Source organism: Cyclopterus lumpus, chromosome 15 (genome assembly GCF_009769545.1).
Source record: "Cyclopterus lumpus isolate fCycLum1 chromosome 15, fCycLum1.pri, whole genome shotgun sequence".
Classification (NCBI taxonomy): Eukaryota; Metazoa; Chordata; class Actinopteri; order Perciformes; family Cyclopteridae; genus Cyclopterus; species Cyclopterus lumpus.
This window is the reverse complement of record NC_046980.1, coordinates 16,693,925-16,720,712: the sequence shown is the minus strand read 5'-3', so window position 1 is coordinate 16,720,712 and position 26,788 is coordinate 16,693,925. Positions and strand designations below refer to the sequence as shown.

General features: G+C 43.1%; 4 protein-coding genes across 9 annotated transcripts in view; 3 read left to right on the top strand and 1 right to left on the bottom strand.

The window, feature by feature from the left end:
* The first annotated feature begins 1,128 nt into the window (after positions 1 to 1,128).
* memo1 (mediator of cell motility 1) lies at positions 1,129 to 8,287 on the top strand. The gene is made up of 9 exons (XM_034551829.1): positions 1,129 to 1,686; positions 2,939 to 3,020; positions 3,317 to 3,385; positions 3,572 to 3,684; positions 4,094 to 4,205; positions 5,073 to 5,215; positions 5,321 to 5,397; positions 5,781 to 5,885; positions 6,385 to 8,287. The coding sequence occupies exons 1-9, from the start codon at positions 1,626 to 1,628 to the stop codon at positions 6,514 to 6,516; spliced, it is 894 nt and encodes a 297-aa protein (XP_034407720.1). The 5' UTR covers positions 1,129 to 1,625; the 3' UTR covers positions 6,517 to 8,287.
* Positions 8,288 to 9,912: 1,625 nt separating this feature from the next.
* Positions 9,913 to 12,669, top strand: srd5a2b (steroid-5-alpha-reductase, alpha polypeptide 2b). Of its 3 annotated transcripts, XM_034552283.1 has the most exons (5): positions 9,913 to 10,593; positions 11,627 to 11,790; positions 11,914 to 12,015; positions 12,095 to 12,245; positions 12,345 to 12,669. In XM_034552283.1, the coding sequence occupies exons 1-5, from the start codon at positions 10,310 to 10,312 to the stop codon at positions 12,409 to 12,411; spliced, it is 768 nt and encodes a 255-aa protein (XP_034408174.1). In that variant the 5' UTR covers positions 9,913 to 10,309; the 3' UTR covers positions 12,412 to 12,669. The 3 variants fall into 3 exon arrangements, with proteins under 3 accessions (XP_034408174.1, XP_034408173.1, XP_034408175.1); XM_034552282.1 differs by having other exon boundaries at positions 12,095 to 12,536; XM_034552284.1 differs by having other exon boundaries at positions 10,511 to 10,593; positions 11,557 to 11,790; positions 12,095 to 12,536.
* mkks (McKusick-Kaufman syndrome) lies at positions 12,639 to 17,017 on the bottom strand. 2 transcript variants are annotated; one of them, XM_034552278.1, is made up of 5 exons: positions 16,538 to 17,016; positions 15,827 to 16,162; positions 15,422 to 15,603; positions 15,031 to 15,141; positions 12,639 to 14,592 (listed from the first exon to the last, which is right to left on the bottom strand). In XM_034552278.1, exons 1-5 carry the CDS (start codon positions 16,809 to 16,811, stop codon positions 14,161 to 14,163), a joined length of 1,335 nt encoding a protein of 444 aa, XP_034408169.1. In that variant the 5' UTR covers positions 16,812 to 17,016; the 3' UTR covers positions 12,639 to 14,160. The 2 variants fall into 2 exon arrangements, with proteins under 2 accessions (XP_034408169.1, XP_034408168.1); XM_034552277.1 differs by having other exon boundaries at positions 15,827 to 17,017.
* Positions 17,018 to 17,148: 131 nt separating this feature from the next.
* The window catches only part of slx4ip (SLX4 interacting protein), a 30,528-nt gene continuing 20,888 nt past the window's right edge, over positions 17,149 to 26,788 (top strand). The window contains exons 1-4 of one of the 3 annotated variants that reach the window (XM_034552279.1): positions 17,149 to 17,408; positions 17,873 to 17,930; positions 24,473 to 24,562; positions 24,894 to 25,020. In XM_034552279.1, coding sequence (XP_034408170.1) covers positions 17,904 to 17,930; positions 24,473 to 24,562; positions 24,894 to 25,020 — 244 coding nt within the window. In that variant the 5' untranslated portion in view covers positions 17,149 to 17,408; positions 17,873 to 17,903. Of the gene's footprint in view, positions 17,409 to 17,429; positions 17,616 to 17,705; positions 17,788 to 17,872; positions 17,931 to 24,472; positions 24,563 to 24,893; positions 25,021 to 26,788 lie in introns of those variants that run through there. The other 2 variants (XM_034552280.1, XM_034552281.1) reach the window with 2 other exon arrangements.

The window sequence follows — 26,788 nt, the reverse complement described above, 5'->3', positions numbered from 1 at the left end:
AGACACACACAACCACCATCTCTTATTTGTGTGTGAACGCCCGCATCCGCTTCAAAACATTGATACTTGCGTACCGTGCTGCGAACAGATCGGGTCCGGTCTACATCCAGGACATGGTCAAACCGTACACCCCAGCCCGTTCACTTCGCTCGGCTTCTGCCAATCGGCTCGTAGCTCCTTCACTTCGAGCTAAACACTCACCAAAATCACGACTGTTTGCTGTGCTGGCTCCTCATTGGTGGAACGAGCTCCCCATTGACATCAGGACAGCAGAAAGTCTCTACATCTTCCGTCGCAAACTAAAAACACATCTTTTTCGACTATACCTTGAATAGGGAAGGTAGAGCCGTAGTAGCACTCTAGTAGCACTTAAATGTCCCTTACCGATAGCACTTTGTTGTTTAGCACTTTAGTAACACTTAAATGGCACGTACGGATAGTACTCTGTAGTTTAGTGTTATTGAAGAGTTTGAGTTTGGACTGGTTTAATGCACTTAGTGTAAGTCGCTTTGGATAAAAGCTTCAGCTAAATGACATGTAATGTAATGTAACACCACAGAGCACAGTCCTTATTGGACCACAGCAGGTTTGGGCATGCGGTGACAAGGCGGGAGAATTAAATTCATAAAGTAAGAGTGGAAAGAAAGATAATTTATGCAGAAGCTGTAAGAGAGACAAAAGAAAAGGGAACACCGGTCAACGTCCATGGTTAGATAGGAGGGAAGAAACAGATGATACAATTGATGAGCCTTTTACTTTGGTAGAGAGCAATACATTGATCAAAGGCCTACCTCACCAGGGGATATGCGATGGCATTTGGGCTGCTGCGAACAAGAGTGTGGGAGGAGGGACGGTTAACAAGTGCATGGAAAGAGGCAGTATAGTGATTCTGATCAGAGAACCTGGTGATGATCCGTCTACTCCCTCTAACTTACAGACCAATAGCATGGACATCAAATATATGTCAGATAAAGGAAAGGACGATAATAGATAGGTTTATGAAATTGAGAAGAGAGGAATGCCGGCAAATTATCAGAAGGTTAAGGATCGGGTGCGACGGAGATTGTCAGGAGTTAGCACTTTGTCTATTTTTAGAGGGATACATTGTAAGTTTATTGTCTGCTTCACACTCCGGAGCAGAAGGTGGCGGCAATACACTAACAAGCTGGATGCCAACTAGAAGACAGAGGAAGAAGGAGAAGGGAAAAAAAAGAAAGAAGAAGAAAACAATAATCCTCTGATTCCGACTGTGACAGCTGTGGTTCTGTAATTTATGGTCTGGCTATACCATATCGGCACATTACACATTGTTTATTATTTGTATTTTGTGCCTTTCCAAATTTGACAACAGCGCCAGACGGCCTGACGAACTGCCGTGAGCGTGTCTCTCCAGCTCCCTCTTTCGCCGGCCAGCTGACGGAGCCCGGAGCTCGATAGCCAGCTAACGTTAGCTAGCTTCGCTGTCTTTCCAGTCGAACTGCCCTTTGTCTTTACGAGCAAGTCCGCTATCTGGGAGCGCCTCTCCTCTGCTGTTAGTCGACACTGGCTCTGGCAAACAAGAAATTCAACTTTGCTTCGCCTGACAAAGGGTTCAGCAGACCAAGATAGGCGGCTTGGGAAGCAAGATGTCGAACCGAGTGGTGTGCAGAGAAGCGAGTCACGCCGGGAGCTGGTACTCTGCTTCGGGTAACTGTCAACACAACACCGTCCCTTTTAGCAGTGCTAGCTGTTGATTTGTGTCACGGTTGTCTGCTTTATTGCTTTTGTTGTCTTTAAAAAAAATGTATTTTGTGCAACCGTCGTCATCTTGAGCATGACATTTTAATTTGTAACAGTCTAATAATTCCTGTATTGCCACAGCTGACGCTAACATCAGGGTGGTGGCGTTAATCCAGATGGGAAAGTCGACTCGCTAACAGGAGCTGCTGTTGACAGCCTCCTCTCGGCTGTCCCGTCGACTGGAGCTTATTCAGCGCTTCTCCTGCTCGCACGGTCATTCTTCTCAAATCAACAGACATCTGCTGCTCAACGTTTTTTTTTTTTTTACAAAGGGATCAAAGATTTGCGGAACTTCCTGGCCTACGTTACCTGCTATTTGACGAGAATAAGACATTAACGTACAAAAACCGGCTTGCCGGCAACAATTTAAAGTTAAGCCGCTCGTATTTTGTGTGGTTTGGTTGACCTCCATTAAGTTAGAGTTAGGTTCAGGGACACTAGCTGCCGTGAAACAAAGGACTGGGTAGGGCAGAAAGAGCTTCGTGTTGCACCCCTTCCCCCCGTTTCACGAGCTAGCTGCTGATTTATTGTTATGAAACACCGAAACCCTGATTGTTTTCCCCTTTTTAGAAGGCCTTACTTATGGCTTTGTTTGTAATAACCGTTTTCGACTGAACAAAAGTTACTCTCATAATAATCATAAACAAAAAGATGTCCATAAGCTACGTTCAGATCTAACGTGAATGCACCACGATCACGATGTCCTTGTTTGTTTTTTACGAAACTAATTATTGCGGTTGGACTGATGTTGACGTGACGTCACCAGCTCTGGCCCCCGGTAAAGGCGAACACTGGCAGTAAACAAGTTTAAAATTGAGTTTGATTGTACATTAAGATTATTGTTCAACCTGGACCGGAAAACAGAAGGCTCTGGATTGACAGTGAATTATTGTTATTATAATAATTACACTAATAATATTTTAATGACACTTTAATCAACCACTATTGCCACATTTAGATTTCCCCTGTAGGGATTATTACAGCGACATATTACCTTGATTGTAGTGATCCATACTTGTAGCTTTGCTGTGTCTATCAAATCCTATTTGTTTAATCTGACAATTTCAGATTTCCGTGCCGGCCCATTATGTCTTTCTTAGTCTTGAAAAGAAGCATAGAGAGATATTTTTGTTGATGTTTTTAAATTCTACCTTTTCAGGATCCCAGCTGAACGCACAACTAGAAGGCTGGCTGTCCAAAGCAGAGTCCACAATCAGACCTGCAAGAGCCATCATAGCGCCGTGAGATCACATTTAATACATTACATTACATGTCATTTAGCTGACGCTTTTATCCAAAGCGACTTACAACCATGTTACATTCATACACTGTAGAAACAGCTACAGGGAACAATTCAGGGTTAAGTTTCTTGCTCAAGGACACATCGACTAGGGCGGGGATTGAACCGCCAACCCCCTGATTGAAAGACAGACCTGCTAACCACTGACCCACAGTCGCCCCTAATACAATCTGAACCTGCCAAAAGGTATCTGAGAAAGTGGACTCATTCTAATTTGACATGTTTTTTTGTTTGCAGGCATGCTGGGTATACCTACTGTGGTGGTTGTGCAGCATATGCATACAAGCAGGTTGATCCCTCTGTTACGTAAGTCATTCAGATTTCATCTCTATTTCTTACATAAGAACATGCTTTGTGTTTCTTTTTCTGATCTTAAATCCCCCCTCTCCTCCCCACAGAGTGAACAGATGTTAGTTCAGATAGTAGGATATAGTGCTGGAGGTGTGCCTTTTGTGAATAGAGTGAGTGAGATAAAATCCTGTTGCCCTTCAGTCGTAGGGTGTTCATCCTGGGACCTTCACACCATGTGCCCCTCTCCCGCTGTGCCCTGTCACCTGCAGAGATCTATAGAACACCTCTCTATGACCTGAGAATCGACCACAAGGGTATTCACTGTTTTCACTCATGACATTGTGATTTTTTGTGTGCGTGTTTGTCGCTCAATCTCAGATGTTATCGCATGCTAATGAGGTAATTATTTAGGACCGTGTTTTCAGGGTCATGTGGGTAGTAACATAACCAGTTTGGATTGCAGTTCAGGTTTGTTTAGTGTAGAATGTAGTGTGTGTTTCCAAACACCAAATGAGGCAAACAGCCTTTTCCAGAAACACAAAGAAACCCCAAAACAACCCAGCATTTGTTTCTTTGTCGATGATGAGGTTTTTCTCAGCTAGACACTTATCAGGGTACCAAAATTAAATGAGTATGCAGCTCCAAAAAAAAAAATGACTTAATCAGTAGACACTGTCATCATAACATGCACAAATTAAAGTGAAACTCACCTCTGTTTTACAGTTTATGCTGACCTCTGGAAAACTGGGTTGTTTGAGCGGATGAGTCTGCAAACAGATGAAGATGAGCACAGTATTGAAATGCACTTGCCTTACACTGCTAAAGCCATGGAGAGGTAATGCATATAGAAATGGCATTCATTGAACTAAAGAATCAACACTATACACTTACAGAGGGAGCGGCCTCACGGGATGAAGCTTTTTCTTAAAGGTGCCTCGTGGAGTTTTCTTCTAAACAAACGTTCTATTACGCGATAAACAAAAAGTTATATTTACATTCAGTGTTTCTCAACAAAACACATTGTGTGAATCCTTGAGCTCCAACAAATGTGGTGAATGCATTTGCAAAGCCAATATATTAATTTTTTTAATAGAAGGATTTAAAATCCTGCCTATTTCATGTTTACTTGCTAGTGTTCTTCTTCTTCCCTGTCTTTGCTGTCAAATTTCAGCACATCTTGCCGTGTTACTGTCACTTGTAGACCTGTGCACTAGTGTGACACTGTCGGCAGGAATGTGTGTCGCATTCTGTTCATTCTTTTCATTCTTTCATTAACTTTCTCTACACATTGTTAACCAGAATTACATTGGTTCAAAGACGCATAGGACATGGGGTATGCATTACAGCCCTCTTCTTAGGTTGGAAGGAGTCAAAGGTATATTCTTAGTTCAGAGGAGCAGGGATCGGCTAGTAGGAAGTGAACTGAGCACATTAGCTCAACGAATGACACAATCAAATTGAACAAAGAAGTTGACTGATGAGACATTAGTAATGTAGTTGTTACATGTAGGGTACAAAAGAGCAGCGCACCAGTAGTAGCTTATCATGTAGTGTGCCATTCCTTTTCAATGATGGATGCTCTATGGAAAATAAAACTGTAATAATGCAGATTTTATTTCCACCCATGCCCATTGAACATCATTTTGACATGGAGGTGCAGTTATTGTACTCAAGTTGTTAGTTCAATAATCTGATGTTGCAGCCACAAGGACGAGTTTAGCATCGTCCCTGTGCTTGTGGGTGCCCTGAGTGAGTCCAAGGAACAGGAATATGGGAAGCTCCTCAGCAAGTACCTGGCAGACCCTTCCAACCTTTTCATTATCTCATCCGACTTCTGCCACTGGGGTAGGTATCGACAAAGAAAAGCACTGAAAATGACACTCATTCTCTGAGAGTCTTCTGCCATAAAAGTGTTTTTTGATCTGATCTTTTGCATTTCTCTTTTTGAAGGTCAACGGTTCCGCTACACATACTATGATGAATCTCAAGGGGAGATCCACAGGTCTATCGAGCATCTTGATAAAATGGTAACCGTTGAGATGTATTTGATTTAAATGTTTTAAATTGTATACATTTTTATTTTTTAAGATTAACATTTGCCACATGGACAGTTGTTATGGGAATAAAGTACACATTAATAGACAAAACAAAATGAGCCAGACCCACAATTATTATGGGTGATAATTTGTATACCTCATTTTACTTTCCTGTATCTGCTAAAAATACGCAATGTTTAAGGAAATTTGAATACAGAAGGGCAGAGAGGATGTGGACAGTATTTTCTTTTTTTGGAATTCAAAAGCTTGTTATCTTGAACACAATTTACAGAAATTACTGCTTTCGAGAGATTAAATAATCAAATTAAGCACAATTCTATTCAGAAACATGACCTTTTTCTTTGCTTCGGAAGGGGATGGGCATTATAGAACAGCTGGATCCCATGTCTTTCACCAACTACTTGAAGAAGTACCGCAACACCATCTGTGGGCGTCACCCAATTGGAGTGCTTCTAAATGTAAGTATCACAGAAGAAGAGCCTCGACAGGTGTTTTTGACTATTTAACGTCATGTAGACATGTTGAGTTCAATCGACTGTTCGCTGAGCTCTGCCTTCCTTGGTTACTGATGCCACGCCTCTACGTCAAGCTTTCTGTCCTCACCCACGCAGTTCAACCATATTGACCGTTTCATCCATCCCCTTTGCTCCTGGGTTTGTGTTTGGCTTTTGTAAAGGATTCATTAAGGCACCACCGTCCAAACTCTTCATATCGAGAGTATTGCCCTTACTGCAGCCTTTATTCACAGTGCCTTTTAATGTGGGGAAATCTAAAGCTTGACAAGCGTATAGTTGCAGTCAAAAAGCTTTAATTGGGGGAGGGGTTTAGTGAAAAGTCAATTGGAAGTGACGACCTGTAAAATACATTAAATGGGTAAGTTGGGAAAAATACCTCCTGTTGTGAGTTAGACATTCTATCCTTGTTGCCCAACTAAGTGTAGCTGTTACTGTTTTGCAGGCTGTGGCTGAGCTGAGGAAGTCTGGCTTAGAAATGGACTTTTCTTTCCTGAACTACGCCCAATCGAGTGAGTGCAGGAACTGGCAGGACAGCTCCGTGAGTTACGCTGCTGGGGCTCTCATCGCTCATTGAGGTCGACTTTCGCAGGGGCCACCGCAGCACCGCCGTCCTGCCCTCACTGTCTATCGCCATAACCCAACCCACGCCCCAGTTACACCCATTATTTGCAGAAAGGACCTAGACACTCAAAGCCAATATAGTCTTCTTTCTCTCTCTCCCTCAGCTCTCCTCTGCCTTTCTCCACCCTCCTCTCAGTTTTGATGTGTGTCTCGGAGCTTATAGTTGAAATATTTAGCTTGAAGTGCAGTTTTGAGATCATGGAGGTGCAAATGGTTAGAGAAGAAAGGAACAGTGCGTATTGTTTTGTGTTCCGAGTAAGCGTTGGGAGGGGGAGATCTTAAATGGGTTCAGTCCCATTTCGATTTTCCTGACAACAATGGATTTGAGAGGTAATAATGCAATCGTTACATTTGGGCTCTTGGCGATCTGTGCTCATGTAATTTGTCTCGGAAAAGGAATGAAAAATAAAAATTGTAGATCTTATGGCGCATTTTTAAATGTTGCCAGAAGAAAATGTAATGAGTATTTTGACTGCCTGCTTCATGCGACTTAAACTCTGAAGACGGTGTCATCGGTAGTTGACCATTCAACATGTTGTAGTTGCTAACAAAGGGCTGCACCCAAAACAGTTCACTAACTCTCCCCATTGTACAAACCAAAATTTTTATTAGTCTTACTTTATCAAATGTTATCTTTAATTCATATGTTATTCCTTTTTATTTCTCCCCTTCTCAATAGTAGACATGAAAGTATTTACTCAAGTAGTGTGGTCAGTTAAGCTCTAAAGCCATCAACATCATCTGCCCAATACATTTCTTCCAGATTCCAATTATATGCCTGTAGCATGAGAGACATATTTTGCGGGGGGGGCCAGAATCCAGTTGTTGGTACTACAGAAATGTAATCCAAGCTGGATATTGTGTAAATTACTGCAACACTGACACCTCTAGTCTTTGTTTACACTGTCACCTTGAATCTCTGGAGTTAATGAGTTGTTAGGAGATTCGGGGGGAACATTTGTTTTTGCTAATCTTGTAGAAAATATCTTTTGTTACACATTCAGTTCAGCAACGTCCACCTGATCTGCTTAAGTTGTTGGAAATGTTATTAGAGATTTTCACTAGGTAGTTATCTACATCTTTGTGTCTGTTGATACATTTTGATTTAAGAATGCCAAAAGTTATTGAGAAAATACAAGTCATCCTTATTTAAAGGTTTTCTTTCCAGTGTAGTTGCGGTCAACTAAAAACAAGTAATATATGGCCCAAGCTTTAAGATCAGCACAAAGTCATGCTTAAACCTTATAGAAATAAGGTTCACGAATCTTATCGAGGAAAGAGACAATTGTTCCACGCTGTATTTTGGAATCTATTAAAAAAACAAACATATTCACTGAATGAAATGTCAAGCATGAGGATCACTTTTTAATAACGGAAGAAAAAGTGTTTCTTTTTCATTTGTTGCAAAGTAATATACCATGTGCTCCTGCTGCCTGGAGTTATCCGAATATGTTGAAAGATTAACAAACTGCGTACAAAAGCTGAATGCAAAAACCCGATGATCCACAGCGCCAGTACGGGCTTTCAATGACAACATGACCCACTGTCTGCTGTTATTGAAATATCACTGACTTACTGTTACTGATGCGGTCCTCTTCACATTGGGCCGTCCCTCTCGGCACCATAAGAGTGCACTGAGCATTTATGTCCGGCTGAAAGATGAATCCTCCGACTCACTCGACCTCTGACGTTAATTCGAGGGAAACTGGTAAAGCATGATGATACACTGTGCTATTGTGCCTTTTATCACCGTTGCACATATAAAGTGTATTCTCACTTTTTAGTCTTATTTTAGTTTGTGTACTTTTTAGTTGTTCCACATGTACCCGACTGCTTTCCTAGTGCCCAACGATGTGTCCAGCTCACCCAGCGCTCCAGGAGTGTGACCTGTCCCCCCCTCACCTGTTCTCTCCTTTCTCCAGCAGAGAGAGGTGTTCTCTTTTCTCCACCTCACCTCATTCCTGTCGAGAGAAACATCAACACTGTTTATGAATCTTTCTTTGTCTTTTAGAAATGTTTTGTTGTTGTTGCGTAGAGAATTGGAACTTACATGTCACAAACCTAAAGTATAATACTTAACTACTCAATGGAGTTTTTTTTAATCTCAGGTTCCACTGACAAAGCATCCCAAAAGGTTCTTCTGATAAGGCCGTGGATTCATGTTACAAAACAAGTAAAATGTACTGAAAAGCAAGTCTGCTCTGGTGTCTGGTTCTTCAAGTATTTATTTACAACCGTAGACAACTACAGACTTGGTATATGCATGTTATTGTTTAATCACTGCCTTAAACGTACATTGTTATTCTTTTAAATGGGGTTACTAGCCTCTTAGTTTTTCAGCACTTCAGCAAATCAAGCACAGCATGGTCGTTTGGTTGTAAAATGTGCAATTTTCAACTTTGTATGCACTTGTAAAACATGTTTGCAGTGCAGGTCTGCAGATGCTACTAATATAGACATCCTTTGTCGAATACAGAGGAGCGACAAGGTGTATCCAGTGTATTTAGAGTGGAGACGTTTAGACATGTCACCAGCAGGGGGAGCCAGAGGATTAAAAGAAATGAATACACGGTGCCTTCATTTCAAAATGAAAATATCTCCAGGTGGTACTGCATATTTTATGTATATACACTGTTTTATAATATACAACCTATCTACTATGAAGGTTTTAATTGTCAGTTTGTGTTGAAACCGATTTAGATAGACGTTGATTCAACTTTATACAGGATGTGTTGCTTTTTAACTAAGTTGTATTTTACAGAGGCGTTTGTTATTTACAGCTCCTCCAAAATGATCATCAAATTATTGAAGCAACACCTCTCTGAACCCGTTTCAACAAACACTTAACGGTACCAATAGACGGCATTAGGCTGTAAATCTTCATGTCCAGCATTTCTACCAATTTATGCTGTCGTCAAATAGCAAAACAGCATACTTTACTACAGCTGACAATTTGTACTTATATTTGTATTGTTATAGGGTCATTAATTGTCACACTGTCGTACATGAACACTGGATCGCTTATATCAAACCACTAACAAGAGAATGTTACGAGTCCACACACACACACACACACACACACACACACACACACACACACACACACACACACACACACACACACACACACACACACACACACACACACACACACACACACACACACACACACACACACACACACACACACACACACACACACACACACACGTGTGGTTATGTAGTGCGTATTTGCGACTCCATGCGGACTTTAATGACTCAATTGTCTGTTATCCGCGTCAAGTGCTTCCTCTTACGTCATTCTTTATTCCATCTCCCTCATTGATAAAATATGAGTAGAAAAGGAACAGAAAAATGCATAGTCAGTAGCTCACACCAGATTTACAGACGCGACAGAAACACAATCGGAGCGACATCATTTGAGAAGCAGATGTTGCTGCGCGTGGCTGTAAACAGGAAGGCCGGCCACATAAGGCTTTCAGCGACGGGCTTGACAACGCGGTTGGCTCCGGTCCCGGCTTTGAGAAAGCTCGCGCTGTTGACTCGGAGCGCTCATTCCGAGGTGGAAAGGACAACATCACCTGGAACGATGTTCGTGCCCGCGCTGTGAACGCGGCAGCACTTTGCGGTCCAGATTCCGACGCACCCATCTGTTGGCTTCAGGGGTAAAAGAGGCCGTTTGCATTCCTTTTAAACTTCGTACGGAAACTTAATATCGGAGGTAAAGATAAGCGCGACCCTGCTATATGCACTGCCACGGGGACTTGGTCAGCTATCTCAGCTGCGGGATGATGCTGGCAGGACTCGGACACTTGGTTTATCACAAGAACATACAGAAGTCCTACGGACGCCACATGGGACGCTCTCCTCCGGCCAGGACCGTCCCGGCCAGGCTGGCTTGGTTCCTCCAGGAGATGCCCGCGCTCCTGGTGCCCCTGCTCCTCATGCTCAGCAGGCCTGTGCCTGCTGAGCATGAGGAGCAGGGGCAGTACCTGCTGCTCGGGACCTTCTGCATGCACTACTTTCAAAGGTAAGAGCAGAGGCGAGCCCCGTGTTGACCAGTTCATGTGAATGGGGTCATTCAAAATACAAGCATCTATACAATGTGTCAGCACGACAGTTGATTTACACTTGTCACACTGCTGTGCTTATGGTTTGTCCTCATATTTACTAATATATTCTCTTTTGCCGATATAATAATACATTTATTTATATAGCACCTTTAAAAACAGGGTTTTCAAAGTGCTCTACATAGAAGCAAGGTAAAAACATAACATCAATACAAGTACACATTTCAGAAAATACATGAGGCAAAGGACACAATAGAGGAATAGAAAATTACAAATACAAAATAAAGCAGAACAGACAAACTAAAATAGGGGAACCAAAGAAGGATAAAAGGACGACATCTTGGAGGTAATAAAAGGTGTACCAGTCCGGTTTTGGGGAGTGGATTCAGCAGGAAGAGTAGAGGGTGGTGGGGGAGCTGTACCAGTTCCTAATTTCGTTGCCACCATCTCGCTCTTGGGGAGTGCATCACACCTATCATTTTCTATATTGACTTATTTTCTCATATTTGTCTCTTAGCCTGCTTTGTGTGAGCAACAAAGGTTCTAACACATGATTCACCAGTGAAAGATGATTTTTAATAACTAATCCTGATCTCAATTTGCAGTAATAATAATGGAAATTTATATATTTGTAATTGACAGAACACTAAAATGTGGTATGGTCTATAATCACGTTGCCATTGTCTGGCTACTAGATGTACAGTATGTACACAGCCACTTTGTAAGGGAACGCGAGAAGCAAAACACACAAAAAGGAGCTTTAAAAAGGAGATTTCCAGCTGCTATAATCTGAAGGACAAAACACTAAGACATGTATTGGCAACCATGAAGAATGAGGCTTGATGGCGCCTTTTTTGCCTGCACTTACATGCTAAGACATTCCCTCAAAATCTCTCCCCGTCTGTTTTCTTTGCATGTACCAGCATGGATAAAATGCACTGTTATCCCCCTCGTCTTTCCACCGGCTGTCTACCATTTCTTCACCAATCACAGGACCTTTGTCTATTCCCTGCTGACCAGAGGAACACCTTTCCCACTGGGCGTGATGCTGTCAGCGGGCGTGTTCTGCTCTCTGAACGGTTTACTGCAGGGCCACTATCTGCTGCACTGTGCCCAGTTTGATGATGAATGGTCAGCTGACTATCGCTATAAAACTGGTGCGAGCAATATTTAGTCTTTGCTTTTGAAAACGTTTCATTTTAACAATATGAAATACCCAATGAGATTTTTTTTAATCTATAAAGATATACAAATGTGATTTTAATTTATTCTTTTGCTAGGCTTACTGCTGTTTTACATTGGCATGGCCATGAACGTACATAGTGACTATATTCTACGCAACCTGAGGAAACCAGGCGAAGTAGTTTACAAGATACCCACAGGTAGGAAACAAGATCCCACCTGAACAACCTCCTGCTCACTCTGACCTGGGAGTGACCTGCTCTTATCACTCTCCTGCAGGAGGCCTGTTTGAATATGTGTCTGGTGCCAACTACCTAGGAGAGATAGTGGAGTGGTTCGGCTATGCTGTCGCCACCTGGTCCATTCCGGCACTCTCATTCGCCGTGTTTAGCCTGTGTTTTATTGGACCGAGAGCCTACCACCATCACAGGTGCCTAAACACTGACAGTGCATATTGCCAAACTACCTGTACATTAATTACCATGCTGTTTCTGAGGGATGGTTGTTATCTTCTACTCCTCTGTTGCAGGTTTTACCAAGAGACGTTCAAAGACTATCCAAAGTTCCGAAAGGCTTTAATTCCATTCATCTTCTGAGAGAAAAATAACCTGACTGTCATCTTGTAAGGGCAGACAATAACTCAAACCAGCAGCCAAACACAAGCACAGCATGAGAGTCCATTTCCTGTTCCTATTGTATTTTTAAACCGAAATTATGCCCATTTTACTACACAACAATCTGTTTTGGTTTTGCTTGCAGTTATTATCCGAAACTGTTATGGACTAATTCACTGTTCAACTCTTTATATTAAAACTGCTACAGAAAGAAACTTGCATAAAGACATTGATGCAATCACTTGGTGTACATGAATATATTTTGTGATGTGCTATACACATTTATTTTAATGCAGACACAAAATGTACAGACTGCAAAAGAACAGAGCAAATGTCACATCTCATCACTCTGAATGTAACTGGGCTCTGATCTCAATTTGTCTGTCATGCAACACATCGAAAACATTGTGATCAGGGAGGCGTTTGTGAAACCTTCAGTTGCCAGAGGTTGGTCTTTGTATTTTTATAGTTGTCAGGTTGTGAAATTATTTCAGCAAATCAGCAGGTTGAGACTGGTAATACTTTGCCTGTAAGATAATGTAATTACTAAATGCTTGGTATTATGTTGGCTAAAAACTATGTGGCAACTGTGCAGCACCACCTAGTGCTGACCAAAGACAACTGCAGCAGAAACATTCTGGTTTGGATCAAAGTGGAGCAGGGATGACGTATTTTAATTAAAGGCCAACCTACTGGTTGCCTCGACAAAAAAAAAAGACAATGGAATTTTTCAATTGGATTTTGGATTATGGTAGAAAAGAAGATTTGTGGCGATAGTTACACATGTTGCAAGATAATCTCCACAAATGAACACCACTTTTATGATTTTTTTTTTGCATTTAGCAGAAGTAAAAAGACTATATAGAAAGACGACGGCGCACTGAGAGGCACAGAAATATGTGTTAGATCTGTATGCTCCTTGTAGTTTGGAGACCACGTTCACACACGATATGATTTTAGATGAAACCTTCACTGCACAACATGATAGATAATAGCCTACAATCTTGTGTTAAAAAAAGTACAATTACACAGAAAAATAGCATTTGCTACAAGTTGTCAACAAAGAACCAATCGGCTCATCGATCAGGTGACCGCCAAGCGTTTCCCATCATGCCCCGGGTCTGCCTCGATCTCGTTAGATTGTCGTTGACGTCGGAGCAAGTCAGACACGAGTCTAACCGGCATGCATTGTGCGCCGATTGCCAGGGATCGATTCAGGCCGGCTAATCTCGAACGAGCCTGATCCCGATCTCTTTGGTAAAGGCGGACTGTGATGAGGTTCTGTCATCTCATTTAGCCAAAACCTTCAATGCTGTAGCACAAGCTGTTGTATATTGTTCAACAAAACTCTCTCAAAGAACAATCTCTTAAAATTGTGTTGAACTTTAAAAAATATTTTTTAAGCATCTCACTGAAAATCCATCCCATGAGACAAGGGGACAGGAAGTGCAAAAACGCTAACTCACTTTTGGGTTTAAGGACTCTAAAGTGAAACTTTGATCATCCAATAAAGAGCTGAATTCTTTTCATTCACTAAATATGTATATACTCAAACATCATATCATTAACAAAGCGGTAAATCCCAAGACAACATTCAGATCTTTACACAAGGCAATGCCAACACCTCGTATCAAAATGGAATATTACTTTTTAAAAAAAGAAACACCATTCATTCCTCATTGTGACCATCACAAACTATAAAGTTCCACACTGGATAAAAAGCCTATTCTGCTAGTTCATATCTTGAATTAAATATCGCACATCCAGTGCAAGATTAGCAGTTTCCACGGCAACTTGCAAGGCATTGAGTTTCGCCGTGAAGGAGTCGAGCACGCGTGGCTGAACAGCTGCATCTCTAGACAGAGGTGCGGGTGAGAACTGTGGGCAATTAGTGTTGAGGTAAGTCCACTTCTGATTCGGGCTACTTTCCATCAGGCCACAGCCACAGACACCCGAGCTATCCTCCTCCACGAGTCCTTTCAAGCAATCTGCCGGGTGAGTCCAGTGGTGAGCGTGAGTCAGATCCATGAAAGAGTCCCCGCCGTCGTGCTCCAGCGCGGCGGCCACAGACTCCAGAGATTGGCAGAAACCGTCCACGCCACGAAGGAGCTCCGTCTGTGAGCACCCAAGGGCTGATACGGTCTCTGGGACTTCTTTCATGCTCTGAGAGATGAAAATAAGACCACAATGACGACATGTTGTGATCACGGCCGACTATGAGGTCACGGTCTCTGTGCATCCGAATGATGCAAAAAAATGTCTGAAACGGCTAACTGTGGCAGTGAAGATGGGCCGGGTGAGGTGACTGAAGAAGGCAGTCACTGAGGTGTCGTCAAAAATGCGACCCGACTGCACATTTGTGTTCACCGACGCGATATACACACACAAAATGATACGACAAACTAAAACAGTTGTAGTTGTGATAGGTATTCAACTAGAACATGTTTTTGTGAACTATTGATGATCTGTTCTGCAATTCTTAATTAGCAACTTTACTCTTTCAATCAAAATATTACAATTTTTAGCCTCAACTTCTCAGAGAGCACAAATATGTGGGATATGTTTTGAATGTGCAGAAATCACATTGACAATGGATCTCACCTTGTGTCTGACGTAAGCAGCCAGGTGGGTCTCTGTGCACCCACCTCCAAGTAAGGCGGATGGTTCTCTCAAGGTGAGCCCCAACACATGTTCAGTCTTCTGGCACGCCACCTTCAACCAATAAAAAATGAACACATCAGTTCATCCGTTGGGTTTGCCTCACATTAATGGACTTTCCAAGCCGATCTGTGTGTAAAAGCACTTTTTTTTTAAGTGCTGCAGAATAATTTCATTTCTCGCCTGTCCATATTGGTGAGAAATGAACGCCACACCAATTGAGCTTTATGAGGCCATACATCATAAATCATATTTCTTCTTTTCTGCTTCTTGTGCATGGGCGACCAAAAAGGTATCACATCCTTCAATACATATCTCTCCCTCTGTATCGTACCTTCAGCTCACTCAACATAGTCTCGTTCCTGTGGCAGAGGATCATCGTGCAGATGGACGACTCCCCAGAAGGGTGTAAATGCAGCATCGTCTTGGATCCAAAAGGCTTAACACTGAGACCCCTCACCTTCCCGTAGGCCCTGGCTGGGATGGTGGTGTGCAATGTGGCCACAGGTTGAGCACCTGTCGGTTAGAGTGGACAGAACTTTAGGGACACACACACACACACACACACACACATACACACACACACACACACACACACACACACACACAGAGAGAGTGAAATCTTCAAACCATTGGGCATCTTTGATAACTTTGGGACGTAACATACCCGTGGTCTCTGAGAGCTCGTCTATAATGATATTAAGTCAAAGCAATGGACTCCGGACATTTAGAGGCCTACCCGTCAGCTGAGCGAGTGGCTCCATGAGAGCGATTCCAAGTCTCTCTATCACTACGACACCATGACTCTGCAGGTAGTGCTGCAGGACAGGGTGCACGACCTTCTGGCACGCGCAGAGCTTCACCTCATCCCGGACCACCCGCTTGCCGAGCTCCAGGAGCTGATCCAGTATCTGCGAGTCCGTGTCTGCACCCGGGTGCACGTCAATCGTCCCATCTCCCAGTTCAGCAAGATCTCCGGCCAGGGACGCACTGAACACCACCACGCGCAGTGGATTGGAGTGCGCGCTCTCCGACCCGTCGACAAGCAAGACGTCGAGCGCGTCCACCAGCAAACCTGGAAACACTGCAGAGTTTAGCACAGCGTGGCCTTCAACGCAGACTGTCACTATTTTGCCGAGAGTGACTTCCCCTGGGCTCTGACAGGGCACGGTCAGCAAAAAAGCCCGTACAGCCAATTTGCTGACGTGAAGTGCCTCCGGCTCCGTGAGCGCGCACGCTGGTTTGCTGGAGATAACGCTGCGAGCCAACGCGACCAAGCTGTGACTGCTGCAGAAGTCGAGCTTAACTTTACAACCGCAGTCCTCCCGTTGGAGGTAACTGGTGCACAGCCCCAGCAGGTGCGTGTTCACTCTGATGGCCACGCCTCCACGGAGACCGGACCGTGTCGCGTGCTCGATAAGGGATAAACAAAGAACGGCGGCAAACAAACCGCAGTCACTGAAGCGAGAGACGTGGTTGAGGATGGAGGTTTTGATCAGATTGATGAAAGGCTGCGAGGAGGAAATGGCTGGGAGGAGAACGGAGGAGGTGGAGGTGGTGACGACGTGTCCTCCGATGTTGTTGTGGACTTGTTTGAGTCTACCCGTTGGGCCAAAACACGATTTCAGAAGCTGCTTCAGCAGGTGGAGCTTGTTACAAATGTCGGTGTTGTCCAGCGGCAGGTCCGTACAGACAGACGGAGACTTCTTGTCGAGTCGAGACATCACTGAAGCAGAAACGTCTCCGAGCAGATTAACAAGACCGCTATCAACGTTAGAAAGTGAGTTCACTTTTTGAGTGGCAGCTCTTTAGGGAACTTTGTCCACAGTAATCGCCTTTGCTCGCCACGGACAGTGAGAAATCTTTAACATTGCCTGACATAAAATAAAGACATTTGGGATATAGCTACCATTTATATATTATACCAACACATATAAAATAATCTCATTTTTACTATTTTCATGGCTATTGTATGATTACAAAAAAAGATGTAAATACATTTCGACAACATACTATCGAAATGTTACATAATACAGGCTCTTTTAAAGCCAACTCGTTTCCATGGTAGCGCGAACAGCGTTGCGTTGGAGCGGGGTCCGACTGGATAAACAGTCGCATTTTCTCACCAATCTCAAACATGGCTGCTTTTACGATAGATATTCTCCTTAAAACTCCGTAACTCCACAGTCGCCTTGCTGCAGTCTTCCCGAGGTGTTTTGAAAAACTGAGACTCACACCGGTTTTGCAGTTGTTGGACGACGAACTAAACGTGACGTCATCTCCTGCCGCCTCAACGACTAACCGATTCAAAGCTGTTGGCGGTATGTGTATGAACTCTGTCGTGAATGTGTTTATTACACATGTGTAGTGTGAGTCGCGTGTCATTCGCCGATGATGGCGTAATGCTGAGGCCATCATGTTGTTTGTTAGCACCGTTAATAATTCGTCTCGTGAGCCCAGCTGTTAAAATTCGTTGAACTGATAACCAACGTTAGCTAATAACTGATACACGAGCACACCTTGTTTAGGTTAGCGCTAAACCCCTAATACATGTCTATAAGAAATGTGATGCTGTGTAACTAGTTAACTAATACCAACCCTACCACTTTATCTCTGAGAGATGTATAGCACGGGGTGGTCGGTTCAATGTGGAGTACCATAGAGTGTCTAATAAGCAAGCTCGTGTTCATCTCTTAGAAAGTTGGTAAACTATATCTGTATTATATGTTGTGTTATTAATAAACTACCATTTGTGGTGTAATCTGTGACTATACACTTTTTTCAGGTGTAACTAGCTGACTGCTGTGTTCTCTTCAATGGCTCCTCTCAAATTTGCCATTAAGGTAAGTGAACATTTTAATATACAGCATACAGAGTATTGTAGTAGAGTGTTGAATAAAGTGATAGTATGTATATTATAGTGTTATATTAAACAGCATTGTGTAATATTAAAATGTTCACTATTTATGTGCAACACCTATTAAAACGTTGGCCTTTACATCAGTTGTGTGACTACCATTTGAATAAAGCTGAGATTGAACATACAGAGAGAAAATTGCAATGAAAAAGCTCAAACATATTTTCAAGAAGTTATCATTTATCTCAACATTTACATTTAATGTATTTTAGTTATAATGACTTATATATATATATATATATATATATATAACTTAATATATATATATATATATATATTTTATTTGATCTGCTCAGGACCTTCCTCAGTACACTTTATTCAGCACTGATGCACCCATGCTCGTTACATCGTAAATACTGCTATGACGTTAGTTTCTAACATATTTATTGCAATTAATACGGAGGGGTCGGTGCTTTTCAGTGATCAGAAAGCCTCACTTAAAACACACATATAATGCATACAACTACGGAGCCTACTAGAGAATATAATAGAAGAAATTCATTCACACTTATTATTGTTATTGTTACTAACAACTGCTACAGACACTTACAGCAATTGGTCTATGTTAAACCAGCTGTTGTGCAGTATGGGAAAAAAATACAGGATAATGTTTAATATTATGGTGCATCGCCCTCTACGTTTGTCTTATTCATTGTTTTGTCCCTCTCAGTAGTGAATTATTTGGCCACTAGAGGGAAGTACAGACACATGTTGCAAGTGTCTTGACTTCACATTTTGACGTTGTCATTCATCCTTTAGAACACGTTATTCAGAGTTTCTGGACACTTTTTGCAAATCTCACTCGACTGTCTCCCCGAGAGCCTTTTGTTAATGGTCACAGCCTTACAGAGCAAGGGAAACTCATTCTATTAAAAATCCAAGCTGTTCATCCTCAGTCTGATGTTCTGTCAGGAATAATGCACATCAGATGTTTTTGTTAAGTGCAGGAAAAGCCACTGGTCTCTCTTTTGTTGATGTTTCATTTATTGAGAGTTTTGGATGAGGGCTGCAGACATTTGCACTGATCTCTCACATCCTCCATAATGCCATGTGTGCCTAGTTGACCAGATATTGCATTCACCCCCTTTATTTGTTTCATATGCATGCCTGCATACAGCCCTCCCCCTCAGCTGGTTGTGGGAGAGTAAAACCCTGGAGGTTCACGGAGGGTTCCTTCCCACTGGGCACATAATGATACTGTTGTGTTACTCTTCCTGAGAAAATGGACACAGCCTCTACCATGCTTAACCAACTAACCACAAACAAGTATGTTAGAGGGGATTAAACAATAGCATTCTAGGCACGACCCCGGACTCCTCTTTCGCAAAACGCCATTACTTCTGTGTTTAAAAAATAAAATAATGTAATTAACTTCCAAGGATAGTAAAGAACAAACATCTGCACAGACACATTGTTTTCACAAAGGCATGTTGCAAACTCAGTTCGACAGCTTGCACAGAGCATGGATAATTTATGCAATTATGAGTCAAGTTCTTGGATTCCCCATAACATAGGCTGTTCTGAAATGTTTTCTTTCTCAGACAATGTTTTCAAAGCAGCTCCCTCCCTGGTCTTTGAAAGGAGGAGGTGCTGGTATGCTCCTTCTTAAATAGGCTTAAGACTATATAGTGACCTGCCACTTCTCAGACCTCCCGAAAAAGGGCCTGCAGGCTAAAACACTGATCCACTGAAGCGGTTGCTGTCTGCCAGGACATTACCGCTGTAGAGCCCTGCAATCTGCCTTCTATTAGCAATATGCACTGCTGACTTTCTAACCATCCACTGTAGTAGGATGAGACCAACGTGTTTTTTAAGAATAAATAGACTGAGGTATCCCAGAGCAGTTTAATGTCAGAGGTTTATGTGCTGTTTAGTGTTGTTGTCGCGATGCAGATGACCTCATATCAGGCCACACAGCTTGCCTCTGTGCAAAATCATTGCAGTGTGATTGGAAACATTTTGACCCTTTCCAACTTGTGGAAATGAAAGTGACAAGAATAACGATGTAAAAAAAGCCACCTTTAATCTCAACACATTGCTGGACAAAAAGTGCGTGTCCTAATTTGGCCAAACGCTTCTCAGCCTGCTGTTTCGCTCTTTAACAATTTCTCAAGAACTTCTGAGGTTTGTTTGCTTAGTATACCTGAATATATTCCTGTCAGTTCTTGCTGCTGGAATTCCACTCCTGGGTTGTCTCTTTTTTTTAATCATCAAATATAAACAACTCAGGTGTGCTAACATTCACATGAAGGGGAGCAATTGCACACAAAACACTTCTGCAAACTATCTGCAAACTACATTTGCGCCAATAATAATCAAGTCTCAGGTTCCACCGCTCAGTATCTGGCTGTTAGAAAAATTGGATAAGAGAGTTGTCTTTTATTTATTTTTTTCCCTTGAAGGGGAAACCCAGGTGACTCACAGTACAGAGAGAGCTTGGGAATGAGGGCAAACGAAGCCCGAGAGCAAGATTGTCACACCCACAGATCTAAAGAGCTCCCCTGGGTTCTTTGCAGACTTGCAGAAAAAGAGAGAGAGAGAGAGAGAGAGAAAGTCAGAAAAAGAGAGAGACAAAGGGGGAGTGGGAGAGATGCAAGTTTTATTGAGTGAGACCGCATCTGCTGCCCCTTCTTTCCCAATGTAAACATCTGCGGCTGGTTAGTGTTAGCCTTTGAGCTAAGTGCAGTCCGAGAAGGTCTGGTTCTTTTACGGCGCGATAACAATGGCAAAGGGCAGCGAGGTGGGGAGGTGGGTGAAGCTGCTCCAAGAGTTTGGGCCCCGTGCCCAACCCGGACCAGCACAGGCGGGAGGACGGAGAGCAGGCTCTGGGAGAGAGATAAGGGAAGGTAGAGTGTTTTGGGAACTGAGAGTGATATAGACCAGAAAGGGAAAGGAGCTGTCGGTGGGTTTGAGTTGGGATTTGTTTATTCACAGACAGAAAATATGAAGGCATTTTCTCATGTTGTGCTGTGGACTGGGGGCAGCTTCGATCTCGGGTGTTTCTCATGTTTTTGTCTTTGTTAAAGCCTTTTTCCCCCCCAGCAGGTCATGGTTATCAGATTGGCAGTGGGGAGAATTAGGATAGCGAAGTTGAGCTGAGCTTGCAGGAAGACTCGGCCCTTTTCATTCCCCGTTTGACAGCGTACAAAAGATGGCACAATAAAGGATTTGGTATTAAGTAGCGCTCCTTGCCGCCTCTCATTCAGCCCCCAGCCTCTGTTCATAACTCTAAAAGGCCTGTGCAAGACAGAGAACAAAACCGTGCTGGCCCACTTTAGCATGTATGAAAGGAGTAACTTCCTCTAGAATTTGGCCCTTTTATCAAACCTTTCTTTCCAACAACGGAGAGACAGTTGCACAGAGTATTGCCTTAAATGCGTCAAAGCAAAGAACACAAAGTAGGAGAGCTCATGAATTAATAAATGAATATGTCGAGTTAATGGAATCCGTCAGGGGTCCTGCTGATGGTAGTGTAGCGACTGTGTTGTGAGAGAAAGGCATTTGTGGTAGTATTTGCTGAGAGTTGTTATTCTTGCATTTTTGTTTCGTTTTCACTCTTTCATGGAGCATATTGGATTTTTTTTAAGGCACTTTCAAATTGCTTTACAGAGATCTCACCAAAGAGTAGCTAGGGGTCATAGTTCACGGCAGAGTTCAGGCTAGAGATCCACTGGTCACTCTTTGTGCTGGGATTTGACAAATTTAGACCACGTGATGCGATTGTATTCGAAGCCTTTGTGTAAAATTAGATTTTGCCGTATTTTGCCACAATCAACGCAACCTTCCTTTTATACAAGCTCTGATAGCCTGGACTCAAAGATTGAACAGGGAAATTTGGCCCTCCACCAAATCCCCAGTTTTGCTGAGCTAATGAATTTTTTCTTATTAGCGTAATTGCATTAGCTTTCCTGACAAAATCCCCTTATTTCTTAGAAGCTCGGGGAATCACATGCTGTTTTTTTGTAAGAGGCAGACCAATGTTTGTTATTAATGTCCAGTTCCCAGTTGAGTCTCGTCTGCTGCTCTAATGTGATAAAAGGAAGTTAGTCTAAGGCTTGCTAGATGTCTGGCTTTCAGCCCAAAATACAGACTCAATCAGAAGCTCTGAAGCCACTTTAGGGGATTCACCCTCCTGCGTCTCATTCAGTGCCGCACTTCCTACACTGCTCCCTTCATTCCAGGATATTGATCAAATTAACCTTGTGTGCCGCTCTTTTGAGCTTGCATTAGCTTGTGTAATTTTGAGCCATGTTCCCGAGAAGACTGATCCTTATCAGGATCTACTCAAGTGGCGGCCCAGGGGATAGAATATGAGAAACGGCCCTCATTATAAAACATTCCGATGCCACAGCACCAATAACTTTGCACACAGCACTTCCATGGAGGTACATTTACATTTCTATGACACATTGTCAATATTATACATTTATAAACATTTAAATGTATACCTGATAGACTGGTAACTCATGTATACATTTTAATTCATACCCGATAAACTAGTACCTTGTTGCAGCGTTGCCATACTCATCTGTGAAGCTATTCAGAGGGCTCAACAATCAGAGAATATAGTCGGGATACCAAAACCTTTCCGGCGTGTGTGTGTGTGTGTGTGTCAAGTCCAACCCCAGGAAACCCATGTGGGGCTCATCCGTGAGTCGGTCCCTGTGTTTTGATTGACAAGGTCGGACCCTCTGTTGCTTGGCTTTCCCACACGCTGGTAATTGTTGAAGGCAGTCAGCTGAGGCCACCAGTCATCCGTGGACCGCTGTGAGACAAAGGGCAAAGGATGGGGAGAAGACTTATCTGTAGGGACGAGCTGATTCTGACAGGCAACATGCATACATTTTATACACGAGGAGCTTGCACAAAAATGGGGGCTGTGTTCTGGTCCATGGCATATTGTTGTCTTTGTGAAGGCATGTTTTTATGGAACGAGTATTGTTTATAATTTGCTAGGTTTATACAGGAACTACTCCGTAATTAACAGTTTTCTTTTTTGAGCTTATCACATTTTGAAGTTTGGACTTCTGTGGTCCATTTTGTTCTATTTCAAGATATGGATTTATAAGACAAAAGATGACAGCTTAATTCATTGCCTATAAGAGATGTAGAATAACATTCATATACCAGTTAGTCTTAGTAAAACTGATGCAGAGACTTACTTGAGTACAAGATAGCACACATTTTGGGCTTTTATATTAGGACTTATCCTGCAGAAGAACAGTGCCTGCTAAGAACGTGGCTTCACTTCAATCATTATTGCAGAAAGACAATGAGAAAGGAAAATGCTCTCATGGGAAAAAAGAAAAAATATTTGTCAGCTTGATCTGCTCAAAGCCAGTATTTAGCCGTTTAATGTCACTTGATGCAAGGTTCCCAGCCCAACTTTAGTTTTATAACGATGAATCAAACTCTTTTTAAACAAGAGGAGGAGACAACTGGAGAGAGTTTGCAAGTGTAGGCTTGTGACTAGAAGCAGGACCTAAGTGGTGGAGGCCTTCCCCGACACACACAGTGGAGTCTTCCTCTCGCGTCATCTTGAGAACCATTTGTAGGAACATCCCTCAAGTCTGGATTGAGTTTAGTCATTCTGTCTGCAAGGGGACGAGTTTGTACACACTCTTTTACAGTTACACGCGGTGAGCCTGAAATCTGGTTCTGGTTTTGTCTTTCTCCGACTTAGTTTTTGCTACCCCACTCAGTTCAATGCTTTTTTTTTGCGGCATTATCACTGTGGGTTTTGGGCAGTACTTGTTGCTCCTCTGTGTCGTGTTGTGGGTGGTCTCAGTCCATCCATTACTTCCTTGTCCAGGGAGAGGCGAAGTTCACACGAGACCCACATCCATTTGCTCTCTGCAGTGGGCAGCTTTTGCACTCATGTGTAAACTATAATCAGGCCAGCATGAGAAAGATGTAACGGCAATTTAACCGGCCGCGGCATTTCTGGCCTGCATGTCCCTTGGAGCTGATTGTCATTGACACAGTGACGTCGTGCTTCAGGAATCCACTCGGCAGCCCTCCACTCAGCTTTCGACAGCACTCAAGAAGTTGTAGTGCAGAAGTGCAGAAACATTGCAGAGTGCTTTAGGGCAGATCTGAGGAGTTTCTACACCACTCTGATGCAAAGAGGGTAATCCCAATTTCTGTGCAGCCTGTTATGACTTGAGGCAGTGACTGTATTGCTAAAGTTTATAGAAGAAAAAAAACATACATTTTACCCTGAGAGTGGGGAAATATGAGGAGACAGACGAGGCCATACTTTTTTTGTAAAGAGGTTGGTAAAGAGATGGCTAGACAGAGAAACAGGAGGGAGGGGACTGCTGTGAGAGGCCTGGGGTGATGTTTGAGGACACAGGGGGTCGTGGTGGTTTGTCTCGCTGTCAATCACCCACACTCTGATTTCCTTTGTTGTCTGTGAGCTCAATGCCCCTCAGCAATCTGTGGCTGTTCTTCCTCTTTGTGTTACAGTGTGGGAACTTTGCTGTGCTGGTGAATCTCCACGTTCTGCCCCTGGGCGGCCAAGAGGACGCCGGCTGGTTTACCGTGGAGCACATTCAGGTACAGACACAGGGAGAGGGGCGTGCGTGTGAATACGTGTGTGCGTAAGTATATGGCTTTTGTTCAGCTGGAGGCCTTATCAAAAGTCAGCAGCAGCGTGGAATTTAAAATGACTGAGCCTTCGGCCCGTTCTTCTTGGGGGTTTTCATTGTTGCAAAATGGTTCTAATCTCTCAAACTAGCCACTTGTGGAGTTGCCTTACCGACCTTTCACTCGAGACTTCGGCTGTCCTGTTTTCTACCTGTGCTCATCATTAATCTTTACTTGGAAAGTCCAAAAACAACTGCCGTTGTCTCATTTGCTGTGCTGCATATCTGCACACTGTCTTTAGGAGGTTACTGCCCTGGTTCGAGAGGCTGTGGACCAGAGGGTTAAGCAGTACACAGACTCCCTCCACAATGGAAGACAGCCCAAACAGAAGAAGGAGCTGACACCTGCTTCAGCCTTTTATGTGAAAGGTAACACACAATCTTGTGACCTTCATTACACTGCCTAAGAGCCAAAACGTCTCTAATAGTATTTATTATGCCCCAGTTTATTGCTTTACGACCCACTGCTGTATGTGACATAGTTCCTTTATGTGTTTACTTTGATCATTAGTTTAATTGTTTTGGGTACAAGTACTATTTATTCTGTTTTGAACTCCCTGTTGCTCATTCCTTTGGAATGTAGTCATCTTTGTCTTCACTTTCTATGATCCAAAGTTGTTTACTTTGACTATGAACTCAAAACTCTTATAATTCACTTGGACTTCAGTGCAGAGATATTTGCCTGTGTGCACGTAAGTATGTCACTGAGCTCTGTGGAGGATGGCAATGGGAAACTAAAAGGAGTTTCTACCATTTTGAGGAGAGTGTGGGAGGAAAGACTACAGAACTAGTTGGGACACGGCGGCTCTCTACGCCCAGGGTGTGACCCGGAGGCCTGAGCTGATAGGAGTTTTTAATATTGCGTTGCACTGTTTAACTTGGCACAAAATACAAGTCAATTGAAATAGTTAATGCTTGTTAACCTTAATGTGGTGTTGGCACACCTGTGTTTATCTGTACTTGTCTGACACATTCATCTACATTCAACCAACTATATGGAGAGACAAATCAATAAATAAGGATCCAATGTGAATAGGCCAATTCAATTCATCCCTATTTCTCCAATGCAAGTGCATTTCCCCAGCCACCCACACACATGCCTTTGAAGTCCTGCAAGTCTAGCTTCAGAGGAGCCCCCAGCTGCATGTTGTAAGGCAAACAGGTTTGTCACAGGTAGCAGTTAAGGGCAGTTAAACTGGGCTCACTCAGCAGGGCAGGCCTGACTGAGAGAGTGGGATTACAGGGCACTTGGTTCCATAAAGTTTCTCCTGTGGCTGCAGCTCTGCCTCTCACGCGACTCCCCTCCACTTTACTCCTCTCATCCTCTCAAACTGTGCATTCACGTGTGCATTTGTTTTTACAGGCACGGACGCTCGTGTACTCGTTAATAAACCATAATTTTCTTGACGGAACGTACAGTCATCATCAAACGGGCAAACTGGTTGCATGCATGTGCATGCATACGTCGGCACCAGTGAGAATCAAAAGTTGCCACAGTGTGTTGGAGAGATGCATCCTCCCCCTGGGCTAGGTGTGAACAGGCTGGCAGTGTACGGTTACTGAAAAGCCTGTCTCATATTTCCCATGACAGACTGAGAAGAGACAGACATCTCTAATGATGGAGATCACAGACTGAGGCTCCACACACACACACCTACACCCACACATTCACTCCACTGTGTGAACAAGGGGACTATCAGTATTTCAGCAGGGAAATATGCATGTAAAAATGATTAAGCTCCTTGCAGCTTTGCCAAAAAAAGGAAAGTAACCAGTGGAACATGACTCCATTCCGTACTGGAGAATATTCCCCACGCAGAGCATGAAAAGATACGGTGCCTCAAACAGGCCCACACAGTTCATGTGCTCTAGTCCTATTAAAAGGCCTTAAGTGAGTGTAATCACATTCTTGGTCCTTTCATTGTCCCATGTGAGGGAGGCGGCAGAGCAGTAAAGGTGGAGACTGTGACTGTGAGAAGTAAGCAGGCAGGCAGGAGCCATAAAAAGGGAAGGACGGACTATAGGCTTATGGAGCAAACCTCAGGGTAGGTATTAAGTATTGGGGTCGTCTAGTCAGCAAGCAGGTCAAACGCTAACATGCTAATCCTCACAGGACTTTCCGACTGTCCAAAGCAGG

Excerpts from the sequence above, each read along its gene's own strand:
- memo1 (XM_034551829.1), top strand. The coding sequence starts at position 1,626 with ATGTCGAACCGAGTGGTGTGCAGAGAAGCGAGTCACGCCGGGAGCTGG. Across the intron at positions 5,216-5,320 it reads ATCCGACTTCTGCCACTGGG|GTCAACGGTTCCGCTACACA; the intron begins GTAGGTATCGAC and ends CTCTTTTTGAAG. Across the intron at positions 5,886-6,384 it reads CAATTGGAGTGCTTCTAAAT|GCTGTGGCTGAGCTGAGGAA; the intron begins GTAAGTATCACA and ends ACTGTTTTGCAG.
- srd5a2b (XM_034552282.1), top strand. The coding sequence starts at position 10,310 with ATGCACTGCCACGGGGACTTGGTCAGCTATCTCAGCTGCGGGATGATG. Across the intron at positions 10,594-11,626 it reads TGCATGCACTACTTTCAAAG|GACCTTTGTCTATTCCCTGC; the intron begins GTAAGAGCAGAG and ends CACCAATCACAG. Across the intron at positions 11,791-11,913 it reads TGACTATCGCTATAAAACTG|GCTTACTGCTGTTTTACATT; the intron begins GTGCGAGCAATA and ends TTCTTTTGCTAG.
- mkks (XM_034552277.1), bottom strand. The coding sequence starts at position 16,811 with ATGTCTCGACTCGACAAGAAGTCTCCGTCTGTCTGTACGGACCTGCCG. Across the intron at positions 15,604-15,826 it reads GCCACTCGCTCAGCTGACGG|GTGCTCAACCTGTGGCCACA; the intron begins GTAGGCCTCTAA and ends TCTAACCGACAG. Across the intron at positions 14,593-15,030 it reads CTGCTTACGTCAGACACAAG|AGCATGAAAGAAGTCCCAGA; the intron begins GTGAGATCCATT and ends TTCATCTCTCAG.